Source organism: Xyrauchen texanus, chromosome 1 (assembly GCF_025860055.1).
Source record: "Xyrauchen texanus isolate HMW12.3.18 chromosome 1, RBS_HiC_50CHRs, whole genome shotgun sequence".
Taxonomy (NCBI): domain Eukaryota; kingdom Metazoa; phylum Chordata; class Actinopteri; order Cypriniformes; family Catostomidae; genus Xyrauchen; species Xyrauchen texanus.
The window spans coordinates 50,456,595-50,473,923 of record NC_068276.1 but is presented as its reverse complement, the minus strand read 5'-3'; the positions used below and the strand labels follow the sequence as shown (position 1 = coordinate 50,473,923).

The 17,329-nt window shown below is 44.3% G+C and overlaps 1 protein-coding gene across 1 annotated transcript in view; it reads right to left on the bottom strand.

The window, feature by feature from the left end:
- Positions 1-17,329, bottom strand: part of LOC127651876 (pyruvate carboxylase, mitochondrial-like) — a 198,989-nt gene that overhangs the window by 27,875 nt on the left and 153,785 nt on the right. The window contains exons 12-15 of the mRNA XM_052137919.1: positions 13,093-13,314; positions 12,516-12,672; positions 10,730-10,970; positions 10,166-10,415 (exon numbers count right to left, since the gene is read on the bottom strand). Coding sequence (XP_051993879.1) covers positions 10,166-10,415; positions 10,730-10,970; positions 12,516-12,672; positions 13,093-13,314 — 870 coding nt within the window. The remainder of the gene's footprint in view (positions 1-10,165; positions 10,416-10,729; positions 10,971-12,515; positions 12,673-13,092; positions 13,315-17,329) is intronic.

Sequence of the window (17,329 nt, the reverse complement as noted above, 5' to 3'; positions counted from 1 at the left end):
TATGTTGCTTTCTGTGTCTCACATTAATCACACGCAATAAAGTTTGCATATTATGCTCAACCGCTTCCCAATGGTGAGTGGCGCATTATATCATATATGAACATACCAAGATTGCAAAGTACAGCGCTTACACATGATACTCACACTTTTTCAATAGAGGGCTTTCCCACTTCAAAGCCCACACATTTTGCACAAACGCTTGAGCGGCACATTATATCTTGTAATGAATTAAAAAGATTCCAAAAAGGTTATAGTGCTTGTTGCACATGAACGAGACACACACAGTTTTCAATAATGAGCATTCCCACTTCAAAGTCCATGCATTATGCGCATTATATCATGTTATGAACCATTTCACGGACAAGTGGCCAACTCTTACCGGCATTCCGACTGGGTGCTAAAAATTATCGAACGTGGTTATATGATCCAGTCTGCACGTCGACTGTTTCAATGGTGTTCTCTATTCCACGGTTCCATCAAAAGACGCACCAGTGTTACGAGCCGATATACATAATCTTCTTGCAAAGAACGCAATAGAGATTGTTTCATATGAATTAATTAGCCTGATGTCCCACTGCGCAAATGCGTGGCAAGTAATTTCATTTTCATGTGCATCATGGTGACTTGCCACTGTCTGGCTGCCCTAGCACCATGGACAGCGCCAGCCTTCTACCAACAGGGTTTTATGCTGGGTCAAGTTTTTGGAAGGAAAATGCTGACCACAAATGCATCTAACACAGTTGGGGGTGTGGTGTGTAATGGACGTCCGACTTTCGACACCTGGACAGGTGCGAAACGACCGAGACATGTCAACCGCCCAGGGCTACTTGTTGTCTTTCTAGCTTTGATAGAATTTAATTCTGATATTGTAAACAACCACATTCTGATTCGTTCGGACAACACAACAGTAGTGGTGTACATATGCCTCCATGATGCGCTGACCCACATATGGCCGGCGAAACGCAAGTATGTGTTTTCCCTGGTGCGCCTCCTTCATTCTGTCATCGGCAAAGTCTGAGTGGACATGGAAACATTACTGTTAATTGTGCCAAAATGGCCCAATCAGTCCTGGTTTCTGGAGATGGTACAAATATTGGACGGGCCTCCATGGGAAATACCACTGAAGAAAGATCTTCTCTCTCAAACTCAAGGCACGGTTTGGCATCCACAGACAGAGCTGAGAAGCCTACATGTATGGCCTTTGAACGGAGCACAGCGAATGAGCCAGAATTGGCTCGGTCGGTTATGAACACCATATTACCGGCTAGAGCGCCGTACACAAGATGCCTTTATGCACTGAAATGGAACGTGTTCACTTATTGGTGCCTTTCACACTGCAAAGATTCAGTGAACTGCCCCATACCTGAAATTCGTAGATTTCTTAAGAATGATCAGATGCAGGGCTCTGTCTATGCTCAACGTTTATGTGCCGATTATATCTGCGTATCACGCACATGAAACTGGCACCTCTACTGAAAACATGATTTAATCATAAATCCTAGGGGATGCAGCAGCTAAATCCCCCTCGCCCTGCTATAACCCTGACTAGGGATTTAACTTGGTCCTAGAGAAGATGGCGGCGCGGTAGCACGCAGCAGCCACTCCGGATCCACAATGGTGCTATTTTTGTTAAAAAAGCCCGACTTTTGCAACAAATGGACATCAGAGCAACCGGTGTTCATGTCTACCATCGCCAGACACTACTGAAATATAAGACTCATGCAAAAACCAAGCTGCATGATGACCTGCAGGAGGCGCTACGCGTACTCGGCTTGCTGCGGAGACCAGGCCTCCAGCCCTCAGCGTCGACTGATGCCGGTGGCCGGGGGAGAGGACGTCGTAGCGGTGTCGCGAAAGCGAAGCGCGGAAAGAGGGCGGGGGTCCATGCTAGGCTAAAAACAAACCCTAGCCGGCCGGCTCTCCCGGCTATCCTGCTCTCAAATGTTTGCTCCCTGGACAATAAACTGGACTATATCTGACTCCAGCAGGCTACGCAGCGTGAGTTTAGAGACTGCTGCGTCTTTGTTTTCACGGAGACGTGGCTCAGCGACAGAGTTCCGGATGCCGCCATTCAGCTAGATGGGCTCGCCTCGTTTCGCGCCGACAGAAATACAGCTCTCTGCAGTAAGACTCGCGGTGGTGGCTTGTGTGTTTACATCAACACGGAATGGTGCAAGAACTCTATGCTAGTCTCTAGTTACTGTTCATCGCTGTTGGAGCTTGTGACTGTTAGATGCAGACCTTTTTATCTACCACGGGAATTCACCACTGTTTGCATAACCGGAGTTTACATTCCCCCCAGCGCTAACGCTAAGGAAGCGCTCTGTGAACTGTATGGGGCTATGAGCGAACTGCAGAATGCTCACTCCGACGGACTGTTTATTGTCGCCGGAGATTTCAACCATGCAAATCTCAAGACAGTGCTCCCTAAATTCCATCAGTATGTGGACTTTGCAACGAGAGGGGCGAACGCACTTGATCTTGTTTACACAAACATCCCAGGCGTGTACCGGGCGGAACCCCGCCCCCACCTCGGCTACTCAGACCACATCTCTGTTATGTTAATTCCAGCATACAGACCGCTCGTCAGACACACAAAACCGCTTCAGAAGCAGGTGAAAACCTGGCCAGCAGGAGCCATCTCTGCTCTTCAGGACTGTTTTGAGTGTACTGACTGGCACATGTTCAGGGAGGCTGCAACATATGGCGATTCTACCAACTTGGAGGAATACACAGCATCAGTGACCAGCTACATCAGCAAGTGCATTGATGATGTCACTTTCTCCAAGACCATCACCACACGCTCCAACCAGAAGCCGTGGATGACTGCGGAGGTGCGCATGCTGCTGAGGTCCCGAGACTCCGCCTTCAGAGGAGGCGATAAGGCAGCCCTAAGAACAGCTAGGGCCAAACTGTCACGGGCAATCAGAGAGGCAAAGCACGCACACGCCCAGAGAATCCACAGTCACTTCCAGGACAGCGGTGACACGCGGCGCATGTGGCAGGGCATCCAGGCCATCACCAACTACAGGACAACATCAGTTGCCTGTGACAAAGATGCCTCCCTTCCAGATGCGCTGAACGACTTCTACACTCGGTTTGAAGTGCAGAACGACGTGATGGCGAGGAAGTCCACCCCTCCTCCCAACGACCAGGTGCTCTGTCTTACCACGGCAGATGTGAGGAAAACTCTACGTAGAGTCAACCCACGGAAGGCTGCTGGACCAGACAACATTCCTGGCAGAGTGCTCAGAGGATGTGCAGACCAGCTAGCAGATGTTCTTACCGACATCTTCAACATCTCTCTGAGCAGCGCCGTCGTTCCAACGTGCTTCAAGGCCACCACCATCGTCCCCATGCCAAAGAAGTCTTCAGTGTCCTGCCTCAACGACTACCGTCCCGTCGCACTTACACCCATCATCATGAAGTGCTTCGAGAGGCTCGTCATGAGGCAGATTAAGACCCAGCTACCCCCTCACTAGACCCACTGCAGTTTGCGTATCGTTCAAACCGTTCAACGGACGATGCCATCACCACAACCCTCCATCTGGCCCTCACCCACCTAGACAATAAGGACTCATACGTTCGAATGCTGTCCATAGATTTCAGCTCAGCATTCAACACAATCATTCCCCAGCACCTGATTGGAAAGCTGAACCTGCTGGGCCTGGACACCTCCCTCTGCAACTGGATCCTGGACTTCCTGACTGGGAGACCTCAGTCAGTCCGGATCAGGAACAGCATCTCCACCACCACCACACTGAGCACTGGGGCCCCCAGGGCTGTGTGCTCAGTCCACTGCTGTTCACTCTGCTGACTCACGACTGTGCAGCAATGCACAGCTCGAATCACATCATCAAGTTCGCCGATGACACGACCGTGGTGGGTCTCATCAGCAAGAACGACGAGTCAGCATACAGAGAGGAGGTGCAGCGGCTGACGAACTGGTGTAGAGCCAACAACCTGTCCCTGAATGTCGACAAAACAAAAGAGATGGTTGTTGACTTTAGGAGAGCACAAGGTGAACACACTCCGCTGAACATCGACGGCTCCTCTGTGGAGATCGTCAAAAGCACCAAATTCCTTGGTGTTCACTTGGCGGAGAACCTCACCTGGTCCCTCAACACCAGCTCTATCACCAAGAAAGCCCAGCAGCGTCTCTACTTTCTTCGAAGGCTGAGGAAAGCACATCTCCCAACCCCCATCCTCACTACATTCTATAGAGGGACTATTGAGAGCATCCTGAGCAGCTGCATCACTGCCTGGTTTGGGACTTGCACCGTTTCGGACCGCAAAGCCCTGCAGAGGATAGTGAGGACAGCTGAGAAGATCATTGGGGTCTCTCTTCCCTCCATCAAAGACATTTACAAAAAACACTGTATCCGCAAAGCAACCAGCATTGTAACCAGCAACAGCAACAAGCACACCCCTCACACAAACTCTTCACCCTCCTCCCGTCTGGCAAGAGGTACCGAAGCATTCGTGCCCTCACGGCCAGACTGTGTAACAGCTTCTGCCCCCAAGCCATCAGACTCCTCAATACTCAGAGATTGGTTTGACACACGTGTCCTGAGTTGCACTTTAATTACTGTCACTTTATAACTGTCTGCTACCTCAATAACTGCTATGTGCATAGAACATTATCTCATAGTATGTTATGTTTACATTTTTAGAAACTGTCATCTTTTTGCACTACTGAGTACTGGTCGGCGCTGCACTGTCTATTGTCCTGTTCATTGTCAGAAATTTGTTGTACTGTCCTGTACTTTTTGCACATGTTTGCATGTGCACTTTATATAGGTATATGTAGGTTTTTTTTTTATATAGGTATTTTATTTCGTTGTGTTGTCTCATGTGGTCCTGTGTTGGTCCTTTGTTGTTTTTATGTAGCACCATGGTCCTGGAGGAACGTTGTCTCGTTTTGCTGTGTACTGTACTAACTGTATATGGTTGAAACGACAATAAAAACCACTTGACTTGACTTGACTTGACTTGAACTGGACTATGTTGAATTGCGTGTGCTTTCTCTTAAGACCGCATCACTGCTGGCTTTGGCCTCAGTAATAAAGGTTGGTGATTTGCAAGCACTGTCAGTTGTCTGGAGTTTGGTCTGGGCCTTTCAAAACGACTGTCAAGCCCAGAAAAGGCTATGTGCCTAAGGTCATAACCATACCCTTCAGAGTGCAGGTGGTTCACCTTCAAGACTTTTTCCCTCCTCCATTAATTCAGATGAGGAGTCCATACATTTGTTATGCCCTTCGCAAATGCAACATGCATACGTTGAGTGCACATGCTAGTTCAGAGTTTCAGACCAACACTTTGTGTGCTATGGTAGATGTACGAAAGGTGTGTCCGTCTCCAAGCAAATACTTCCTCACTGGATTGCTGATACGGACACCCTGGCTTACAAATCACAGGGTACGTATTGCCCACTTAGTGTTAAAGTACATACATATATTCTGAGTGTTCCCCTCCTGGCTGACTATGAGGGTCATTCACTTGTGGCATATGCATGTTGGTCGCCGTCCCACAAGACTAAGGCATCATGTTCCCTCTCTGGGAAGGTTATGTCGTTTAATGCGGTGTGATGGGACTCTGTTCCCATATGCGTTAGCTGAACGCAATGTCAATTGTACTGAATCATAAGGAAACGCCTTGGTTACGTACGTAACCTGGTTCCCTGAGATGAAGGGAACGAGACATTGCAAATGCTGGCTGGACTGCAAATCTCAAGAGTTATTTGTGGTGCAAGCGATGTGCTCTTTGGCACTCAGTAAGAAAATTCTGAGGAATGGTGTTTGTGCACCTTCTTTTATAGAGGACAGCTTTGCACCTAAAAGGGCAGGGCTCAAACACCATAACCAATGTTAGAATATTGGCATTATTGTAGAGCGGTTTCAATTAGATCATGTAGAAGGACATTTCCCATATGAATTAGCAGAACACAATGTCTCTTTCCCTTCATCTCAGGGAACCGAGGTTACGTAGATAACAAGACGTTTTATTAAATTGCGTATTTTAGCCCAGCTGGAATGCTGTACTTGCCAATCAGCTCCCAGGACTAAAACTATCAATTTTAAACTGTGTCAGAGCAGTTTCCCAAATACTCCCACAGTCTTCCTTGTTTGGCCAAACAAGTAGTCACATTCCAAATGAATGCCATCAGTTTAGAGTAGCTTCTGTAAAGATTAAATTAATTTTAATTGTTATTTGACACAGAACTGCAAAAATGAAGGAGTGCAAAACTAAACAAAGCATTTTTTTGTGCACAGCTCTGAGGTCAGAACGGTTTGTCTATATTATGATGAATTTTAGTGTAACATCAATAGAGACAAAGCGAAGTGCACAAAGCACTTTGATAAGATAGAAGGAATATGTGTGTGTAAGAGAAAGAGAGAGAGAGAGAGAGAGAGAGAGAGAGACTAAAGACAATGCAGAGAGCCTTTTAAAAGTGAACATAAAGGCTCTTACAGGGATAAAAGGTTTGATTGTGAAAGTCCAAACTTGTTTTTCCACTGAGAATCTAAAGATGAAGAGAATAAGTGACAGGTGGAGTACAGGAGAGCAGTGTTAGTGGAAGGGGAAGCTTGAAGACTGGAAAAACATGGAAAAGAGATAAATATGTAAACTGACAGAAGGAATCGGTTGAACACACATATAGGCACAAATTAGTGTATGGGAAGGAGGATGGGGGGAAAGCAGGAAATAAAAGAAAAAGATAAGGGAGAAATGAGAAGGGCCATGAGAGACCATGAGAAAGATAAAGTAGGTTAGAAATTAAGAGAGAAAAGACAGGGAAGAGGAGGGAAAGAGAATATGAAATGTGGAAATTGCAAACACTAAATATGGAGCGCTGCCAGAAAACACAAATCAATGGTAGGGCAGCTGGAAGGGGCGATACAGAGAGAGAAAATAATAAAAACAACAAAAGAAAGGGAGAGAGAGAGAGAGAGAGAGAGAGAGAGAGAGAGAGAGAGAGAGAGAGAGAGAGAGAGAGAGAGAGAGAGAGATGAAAGAATGAATGCAAAACCTGTTAAAAATACTGTAAATGTGTGACATTAATAACAAACAACCCAATCTTGTACAAAGAGCCAGTAAGCTAAATCTTTACCTGTGCTAGCGTGCTACCCTGGCAACTAAATTAACCAGCACAATACACTAGAGAAAAAGCAAGTGACAGTAAGAAAGGGAGAGGTAGAGCAAGAGGTGAGATTGAATGAGGGATTTTTTTTTTGAGGCTAGAAGTCTTTGGCGCCCAATTACCTCAACAAAAGTACTCATGAATAAAAAATGTATACACAAACACAAACACTTAACACAAACACACATGCTTACATTTATGTTTTGCTATTCACTTTACAGACAGCAGAAAAGAACAAACATCAGATACTGTGTACATCTCTCCTCTATACATTTTGTAATCTATATCTTTTTCTAACATATTTTAAAAAAAATGTCATCACTATAGTTTGTTCGTATATGGATAATTGAACAAACACCTAACCTCAACCCTCTATAATGCGAGTGAACCACTCAGATTTGCTCATGCAACCAAATTTCACGCTCTGTGATTACAAAATGTTTGTTATTAGGCACTGGCTAATAAATGTAAAAAATTCACTCACCAGTGAATTTTTAACAACATTCTCAATTTAACTGCATATGGCTCTACAGACCAATGTGTGGATTTTAGTACACATTATGAGAGTAAGTTTACTGTCGAAAGATGAGATTCACACCATTTTCATTGAATATTGCCTCTTTTAATATCCTTTCTGTTCTTTACATTCAGTTGTTGTTCAAAGAGTAAAGAAACACACATAGCAAGGATGTGGTAATCTGCTCAACCAAAACAATTTTGAGACCTTCACTCAGTTGTGGCTATTCTTAAAGAGACAGTACCATTTTATTTCTTGATACACATTTAAATTTGAACTCAATGTAAATAATTGAAAATAGTACAATTTATGCATAGAAATGTAAACATGTAACAAAAAATAAAAACAGTGACAGCTTGTGTCATTATAAATATTACATTTCATGACATTTAAATTTATAGAATGTGTCATTTGTATAATTATAAACGGAGAGCACCCGGTTTGCTCCCTGGTGTGAATAGCATCTGCCAAACAGAGCAACTATTTGCACCCCGATAGTCTGGTAGAACCACAGAAATAACACAAACCAACCAATAGAAGTCGCTGCAGTGTCGTGGGGTGTAAAGACAGAGTGTGATTGTGTGCTGCTGTCCTAGTGACCGTGGTTCGAATCCGCATTTTGTCCCACTCTATTTTGTCCGATTTCATGTTTGCACTCTTAATATTTCCTTTACATTTTTATCTATTATTTAAAATAGTTTTAGAGGGGGGGTCTGTCGATCGCACTCATTCCCACATGAAACCATAATTACTGTAGTAAAACCAAGGTTATTTTTCTAAGGTAACGTTAAGGTTAGGTTTGTCTGTGGGACTCTTAAATAAACACAATAAACACACTGCGGTGATGCCAATACTGTTTGTTAGTATTTAAATATTGGTGCAAATAGTATCTGAAACTATCTGCACCATGGTGCAATTAGTATCTACCATTATTTGCACCAAGGTTTGGGAGCAAATTATATTGACCACTATTTGTACTGGGTGTAAATAGCATATACCATTATTTGCACCAGGGTGCAAATAGAATCTGCCATTTTTAAAAGCTAAAATGTAAATAAAATGCCAAAGCACTAAATAATTAAGTGTAAAGACACCCACATCCAGATTTTATATTTACAGTTTTCAGTTGATTTATGCATTATTTTGTTGAAATTATGACGAGTAAAAATTGTATTTATTAGCCAATGGTGATTATTTCTCAAATGTGTCCATAGAGGGTTGAGTAACTTAACATTTTCATAACTTGTTCTACACATTGTGCTATAGGCATGAATGATACATCAAACCATGCAGCTTGCTAAGGAGAGGTGCGCTGTTTTCTAAGCAATCACACATATCTAAGAAACAAGAATATCGTTGAATATCATGAGCTCTTTCGAATTGAGCCAATAAACAACCACCTAAACCCACCCCAAACACCCTATCGATGTGCCTAGCAATCACTCAGAACACCTTAGCAACTAGCAAATCCTTGACAACCATCCAAAATATGTACCGTTGTGACAGTGAGTTTTACAAAGGCAAGCACCACTCACAATGTCTTCTGATAATTTTTTGCTCCAGCTTCCCTTCCTCAATGTGGTCAATGTTCCTCTCTATGTCATCAGGAATAATTGGGTAACTCAGTGTTTAAAATGCGACACTGACAGTTGTGTATGATGTGGCTGCATTCCAGATCATTCAAGAACATGATATTACGCTCTTGAGAGTTTGAGTTAGGGTTAGAACTGAAACAAAACTGCCATTATCTAACCATGCTCCCTCAGAGGAATTGTACTCTGGGGACAGAAAAGTGAGAGAGAGGGATGAGAGAGGGAGGTGTAACTCTACTTTGATGGTAATGAAGTGGAGGCAGGGAAAGTAAATGTGCAAATACAGTTAAAACAAAATGGGGGAGTGGAAGGAAATATTCTTCTATCCATCTTTTCCCTTTCATCTCTGTCATAAGTCTTTGTTTAATGTGTGTCAACATACTCTCTCTGCTACTGCAAGGCTTTTGTTTAACATGTCTCTCAGAACATGGCAATTATCTCACATACACACACGGACACTAAGACAATACAGCACACAAGCACACAGCTGTATAGATGTATAAATGTATTGATATATGACAACAGCCCCTGCAGTGTCTCTTGATTAATGAGCTTGCTGACTTGACAAATTAGATGTCGTTAATCAAGTGAGCCTTACTGTAACTTAAACAATGTTAAACTGATCATGGTCAGCCTTCTGAATTACAGTGCACACATTTGTACCTTCAAATGTCTGGATGTCTAACTTTAACTAACTTGCTCAACAAGACTCTCTTCAAACTGTTGCTCCACCATGACTGAAGTCAATCTGAAAGGAAATACTGACTGTAGAAAACAGTTTATGTTAAAGCCCACTATAGTGGCCATTTCTAAATACAACAGCGTTTCAAATCGAACTTGCATTGCTAGAAGCATTTGTGCCCACGTACTTGCATAGAGTTTGTTTTAGGCCTCTCACGTTTATTGTCCACTCACCAGTATCAAGTTTGGTTCCTTTGGTGCACGCTACAATGGCACCCATGCTTGGTTGTGAGGTCATGCCAGCCATTGAGTCCACCGCTACATCTACAATATCAGCGCCTGCTTCCGCACAGGTTAGCATAGCTGCCACGCCTGCGCCAGCCGTGTCATGAGAGTGAACATGGATGGGGATATCTGGAAAACGGTCCCGTAATGCTCCGATCAGTATGCGGCTTGCTTCAGGCTTCAGCAGGCCAGCCATATCCTGAACAGAGATAGAAGAGAGCTGTTTTAAACACTCAGTGAACTCGTTAAAAAAACTTGTTAATGATGATTACTGTATCATTATAGCTGCTCAAAAAATATGGAGAAAGAAGAAAAAATGTAAATAACATGGAAAGAGAATGAGTATCACTGTCAATGTCATTGCTCTCTTGAGCGACTGCCAAACACAGCTTAAATAACATGCCAAGAGTCTTGACACTAAAAACAGTTGTTATATCAGCAAATCCTCTACATCTAACTTAGTGTGTGTTTGTCAAGCCATTATGTGTATTTATCTGCATACATGCAATTTACCTTAATGGCCAATATGTGTGTTCCAGCCTTGACCAGCTCATTGGCCAGCTCCAGATAATACTCCAGTGAGTATTTCTGTCTCATGGGGTCAGATACATCCCCAGTGTAAGAAATGGCAGCCTCCACCACACCCCCTGCTGAGCCTGCTGCTTCCATACCCAAAAGCATGTTGGGAATGTAATTCAGAGAGTCAAAAACACGGAAGATATCCATGCCGTTCTCTTTGGCTACCTCACAGAATCTATAAAGAGAGAGAGAGAGAAGATAAATGAAAATATGCTTTGAGTTTTAAGAACAACAGAGCCAACCAGTTTGGTGCAACAGACAAATCCCTTAAACGTGTATAAATTGTGCAATTTAATGTTCATGTTTGTGTAAATTTACAGTAATGTAAAAAGTGTTACCATTGAGATCAGGCAGTTTGCTCTAATATTTACAAGACTATTTTGTGCTTTTCAAGAGTTACAGACAGAAGTTATTTATTTATTTATTATGAGGTGTGGAAATTGTAAGATAAAACTAGTTTTAGATTTTCTAAAGAAAATGTAAGTGGTGTTTGCCAGTGCAAAACTTGCCGCCATGATGCTATGGGTGGTTGTCAGGGTATTGCTATGCAGTTGCTAGGTTCTCTGATTGATTTTATAGTGTTTTTAAACAAATGCTAGGGTATTCTGAATGGAATACAGTGTCATGCAGTGTCAAAAATTACCTTTTACATTACGTGGCAACATTTTTGTACTTTCTGGTAGCATTTTTGCCCCAAGCCCGCCCTACATTTCTGATCCATGATGTTAAAACATTGCTAGGTGGTTACTGTACTGTATTTACAAGTGAAAAGAGTCCCTTAACCAATTATATGATGTTATCATGCCTAGATATGGCCAAGTCCTGTTTCTGTAGTTTTAACAACCACCAACTGAAATTGCAAGTCTGATTGCTTAGAAAAGTAAGAGCACAACTCTACTTCTACAAAGTACATTATTTGTGGTATCATTTAATGTTTGTAACAGAAATGGTGAAGCACATGCTATAAGCTGAAGTGTAATACTTAGGGTTAGATATGTTTGTTCAGATCCTTGACCTGCCTTCGGACGCATGACTATGATTATTGACAACTTGACATCTATGTCAAATATAGAAAACACATATAGGATATACACACACCGACCAGTTGATTAGGTACACCAGTACACCTACTTATTCATGCAATTATCTAATCAGCCAATCATGTGTCAGTAGTGCAATGCATAAAATCACACAGATACTGGTCAGGAGCTTCAGATAATGTTCACATCAACCATCAGAATGGGAAAACATTTTGTTCACAGTGATTTTGATCGTGGCATGATTGTTGGTGCCAGAAGGGCTGGTCTGAGTATTCCAGTAATCTCCTGGGATTTTCACGCACAAGAGTCTATAGAGTATACTCAGAATGGTGCAAAAAACACTTAAGTGGTTGGTGAGTGTATATATTGACAGTGTATTTAATTTAAACAATAACGTGAGCTTCATTACCAAAGTACAACATTTCAGTAAGGATATTATTAATGTATTTGTTACACTGTGAGCAAACTTTGCAGAAGGAAAGAAATACTGTGTTAACATGGAGATTAGTCAAAACAGCAGGTTATTAAGAATTAATTTAATACTCAAACCAATATAAAATAAGTGAATGTGAAGAGCAAAGCAACTGTATGTAGTGCTGCAACAGTATCAGGTAATTCTCAATAGCTCATGCACTGTTATAGTGTGTGTGTGCGTGTGTGTGTGTGTGTGTGTGTCTCACTTAAACACAGCATTATCGGGGTAGTTGGTGTATCCCACAGCATTGGCTCCACGTAGAAGCATTTGAAATGGGACGTTGGGTATCAGAGCTCTGAGCTCTTGAAGTCTCTTCCATGGACACTCCCACAGAAAACGCATTGCTACATCAAATGTAGCCCCTACAGAGTGAAAGAGAGATATTAAGGTCATGTCTGGCAATAACAGTGATATCAAAGGCTGAATTGATCCTCACTAAGCCAAAATACACACACAGAGACGAGGAGCTCAAAAGCCTTGGAAAACACAGACAACCATTACTGCCGCTAAACACACACATTCAAGAGTTTCATTACTGCTGATCCAACATGTATAAATTAATTAAAAAGGTCAAGGGTCAACTTAAGGTCATTGATTCTCCACAGTAAAACAACCACAACAACAACAACAACAAAACATCAATACTGAAGTGTCATAGAGACTGTAAAGAAAGATGAGATAGAAGAATATAAGAAGAGATACCATAACTAGTTGATGGATTAATGTGTATTATTAATAAAGACTTCAGAATATGAGGAATATAGAATAAACAGAACACTTGCCTCCCCAGTTCTCCAGGCTGAAGAGATTATTGAAGTTATGGGTCACGAAGGGAGCGATCTTCTTGAGGTCATATGTCCTGACGCGAGTGGCCAGTAGGGACTGGTGGGCATCTCTGAAGGTGGTGTCCATCAGAAGTAGACCCTTGTGCTGTCGAGCTGCCCGTGCAAAACCCTCTGGACCCTCCTTCAACAGGACCTCACGGAAGCCCATGGGTGGCTCACCTGGACAGAAGAATCACAAAGGTGTTCATATATACAGCATATGTACACATTCACATAAAGCTAGCTGTTGTTGAACAATCATTTACTGCTGGTTCTGAAATCTTGCCATTGCTCATTTATGGGTCTTTCACAATCACCGCTTTGGAATGGAAACAGGGTGATCAATTAAACAAGTGCCTTTGACATTTCTTGCTGATTCCCTGTCAACTATTGCAACGCCTCATTATGGCAGCCAATCAACGGGAACAGGAACACAGTGGAAATTTCAACCATGAACATGGATTTCTATAGAAAACAAATGGCATCTTGCTGTAGCATTTGTAATATGTGCCTTTACTGTTAGGGACTAGGGAGTAACTAACTAAAAGTAGCAATGCTAATAACTTTTTTTTACTAATTACATTTTCCAGTAGCGTGACAGCGGATCAGCTGTTTTTAGAACAGTGTAGCTTTCTAGTAACAAGCTTTTTTCCAACAAATGGTTCACAAATATTAGTTAAATGCTTCTGTTCATCACTATGTTTTCAGCTCAATTATAGAATTGGTAACACTGCCGCTACGTCTACTATATCAGCACCTGCTTCTGCAAAGACAAGCATAGCTACCACACCTGCGCCCGCCGTGCCATGAGTGTGAACATGGATGGGGATGTCTGGAAAACATTAACAAACAAGAGCTCAGAGCTATGATTCCCAACGTCCCATTTTATATGCTTCTACGTGGAGCCAATGCTGTGGGATACACCAACTAACCCGACAATGTTTTTGTTTTTTTTCTCCCCAATTTGGAATGCCCAATTCCCAGTGCACGAAGTGACTTGCCTCAATCTGGGTGGTGTAGGACAAATCTCAATTGCCTCCATGTCTAAGACCGTCAATCCGCGCATCTTATCACGTGCCTCTGCGTTATCGTGGCGACGTAGCACGTGTGGAGGCTTCACGCTATTCTCCACAGCATCCATGCACAACTCACCACACGCCCCACTGAGAGTGAGAACCACACATTATAGCAACCACGAGGAGGATACCCCATGTGACTCTACCCTCCCTAGCAACTGGGTCATTTGGTTGCTTAGGAGACCTGGCTGGAGTAACTCAGCACACCCTGGATTCGAACTGGCGACTCCAGGGGTGGTAGTCAATATATGTTGAAATTAAAATTAACTAAGATTAATAAATGCTGTACAATATTGTTAGTTCCTGGTAACTAATTTATGATAACACATGTAACCTTATTGTAAAGTGCTTCCATTCTTTTCAAAAGTTGTATCTAGTGAACATTTATTTGATAAACATAAATTAAAAAGAAAGTTGAAAATTAAGAGTAGTTTCAAAGCAGCTTCCCAAACACTTGTGCCTTTGTGTTTTCTGTGGAAAAAATGACAAATAACATGTGGCAAACAGTTTAGACTAGATCAGAGGTTTTCAAGTGGTGAGGCACGCCTCCCCTGGAGGGCACCAGAGAGCCCCAGGGGAGGCGCAGCGCGGGTTCGTACAGTCATGAAAATCCTGGAAATGTCATGGAAATTTAGAAATTGTGTTTATAAATAATATAATGTGTCAAACCCTGAGAACTCCATCGTGTAGCCTTCATAAACATAAATGACAAAAGGAAAAGGGAAATAAAAATGTCCAGTAACTGACATTAAATTAATTTAACGCTGTGGAGGTGCGTTATGTCCCAATGCAAGATAACTCTATTGAAAAAAATGTTTTAGGATAAATGAGAAACGTCTAGGTTACGCATGTTGTGTTGAAGAAGCAACACTAGGGGTCTTTCTTGAGCGCCGAATATACCTCTGATCTATGAAAAAAGGCCAATGAGAAGTTGGCAGACAGAATTAGCATGTCCCGCCCCCGGACAAACGAGTATAAAGGCAGGGGAAATGCGTGTGTTTCATTCAGAAATTTTCTTCGGAGCCGATGTTCGTGCATGCTGCGAGCTGCGAGTCACACACACCTGTTCCTCTTACCTCTGGTCGATCTGCTGGCACACATCAGTGGCTTTCTCCTTCTCTGCACGACAGTGCAGTTTGCCCCTGGGCGCTTCGACAGCACAAACTTAAAAGAGTTTTAAAAGAGTGATTTTCTCTAAAAGAGTATTTTCCTATAAAAGAGCAATACACAGCGGCGTTGAACGTGCTTTTCAGGACGCGTCTTTATAAAGATGCCCATCCGCGCCTGTGAAGTTCCTGGATGTGGTAGAGTGCTCTCCGCTTCAGACGGCCACAGGCGCTGTCTCGTGTGTCTGGGCTGCGATCACACCGAGGCAGCGTTTGTGGATGGTTCATGTTCTCACTGCGAGAACATGACCATGGCAACATTGCGGTCGTGGCTTTCCTTCAACCGAAGGAACACCACTCCAGCCGCCCCCCGCGTTGCTCCTTCTTCCCACGGGATTGTGGATGACTCGGCTCGTGATGGAGGCGATCCGGGGATGGCAGCGGGCACGGTTTTGCCTGGTACGTCCCCGTGAACCTCCCACCCCCCGGCACGCTCATTGACTTCCGTCTGGGCTGGTAGCAACAGAGGCACGCCTCACAGCAGAGCCAGCCTGCCTATCCTCTTGAGCCCCCCGAGCTGGATGAGCTCGCCGCTGCATTGGCCAAGGCACTTAAAGATCTGCACGAGGGTAGTCCTGATCCCGACGTGTTGCAGGAACTGCACTCAGTGACCGACCTCGCCCTCAGGGCCACGAAGTCCACAGTGCAGTCTCTCGGGCAGACGATGGCCACACTTGTGGTTCAGGAACATTATCTGTGGCTGAACTTGTTCGAGATGCACGAGACGGATAAGACACGATTCCTCGACGCCCCTGTCTCCCAGTTTGGCCTCTTTGGCGACACCATCGAGGACAGCAGATGGAGGCCATCACACACATCCTGCCCCGCCGCAACCCTGCCGCCAAGGGCCAAGCCCCGTCTGCTCACCGAGGGCGTCCTCCTGTGGCTAGAAAACATGCTCCGTCTCAACCCGGGCCCAGCTCTCAGCCCCAGCGTCGAGCACCCCGCAAGAAGCGCACACCCCCCGTCTCACGGACCACCTTGAGGACCCGGAAGGCTCCCAGGTGCTCCTGAGACAATCGATCCAGAGGCCGAGACGTTCGTTCCGGAGCTGGTAAGCAGACCACTCCGTCCCCTGGTGGAGGGCCAGGAGGAGAATCCTTATTTTAATTTATTTCATTTGCCGCACCCTTCCGGGGCTGTGGTACCCACATTCTCAATAAAAGACGGCACTCTGCCGCCAGATCTCAACAGTCCCCTGGACACGGACCCCCCGCCTCCAGCAAAGCCACGACTGTCCCCCTGACGAGTCTAGAGGACGCCGTCAATGGACCTCCTCCTCAGTCAATAACCCGCCCCCAGCTGGGTGTGCGGAGCAAGTTAAGTGCTTCGAGTCTTTTCTCAGCACCAGAGCCTCGGAACGCACTTTCGTCCCTTTAGTGCCCCTAGCACGAAGCTTGGATGAGTGGCTTTCACTTCCCAACCCATCTCGCTGGCTGGCCAGGACCATCCGAATTGGTTACGCAATTCAGTTTGCCCCCTTCGCGGGAATCCACTTTTCCGCAGTACACGGCGAACATGCCAAGTCCCTGCGCACGGAAATTGCGACCCTTTTGCTCAAAGACGCGATAGAGCCTGTCCCTCCAACCGAGATGAAGAAAGGTCTCTACAACCCTTACTTCATAGTACCTAAGAAAGGTGGTGGCTTATGACCGATCTTGGACTTGCGAGTTTTCAACTGGACCTTACACAAACTCCCGTTCAAAATGCTCACGCAGAAAAATATTTTTACTTGCGTCCGGCACCTAGATTGGTTCGCAGCGGTAGACCTGAAGGAAAGCCCCGGTTCAAAGCATCTCTTTTCTCGGCATGGAGTTAGACACAGTCTCAATGTCAGCGCGCCTCACCAACGAGCGCGCGCAGTCAGTGCTGAAATGCCTCGCCACCTTCAGGCCAGGCACAAAGGTCCCTTTAAAACTTTTCCAGAAGCTCCTAGGGCTGCGTGCCACTCAC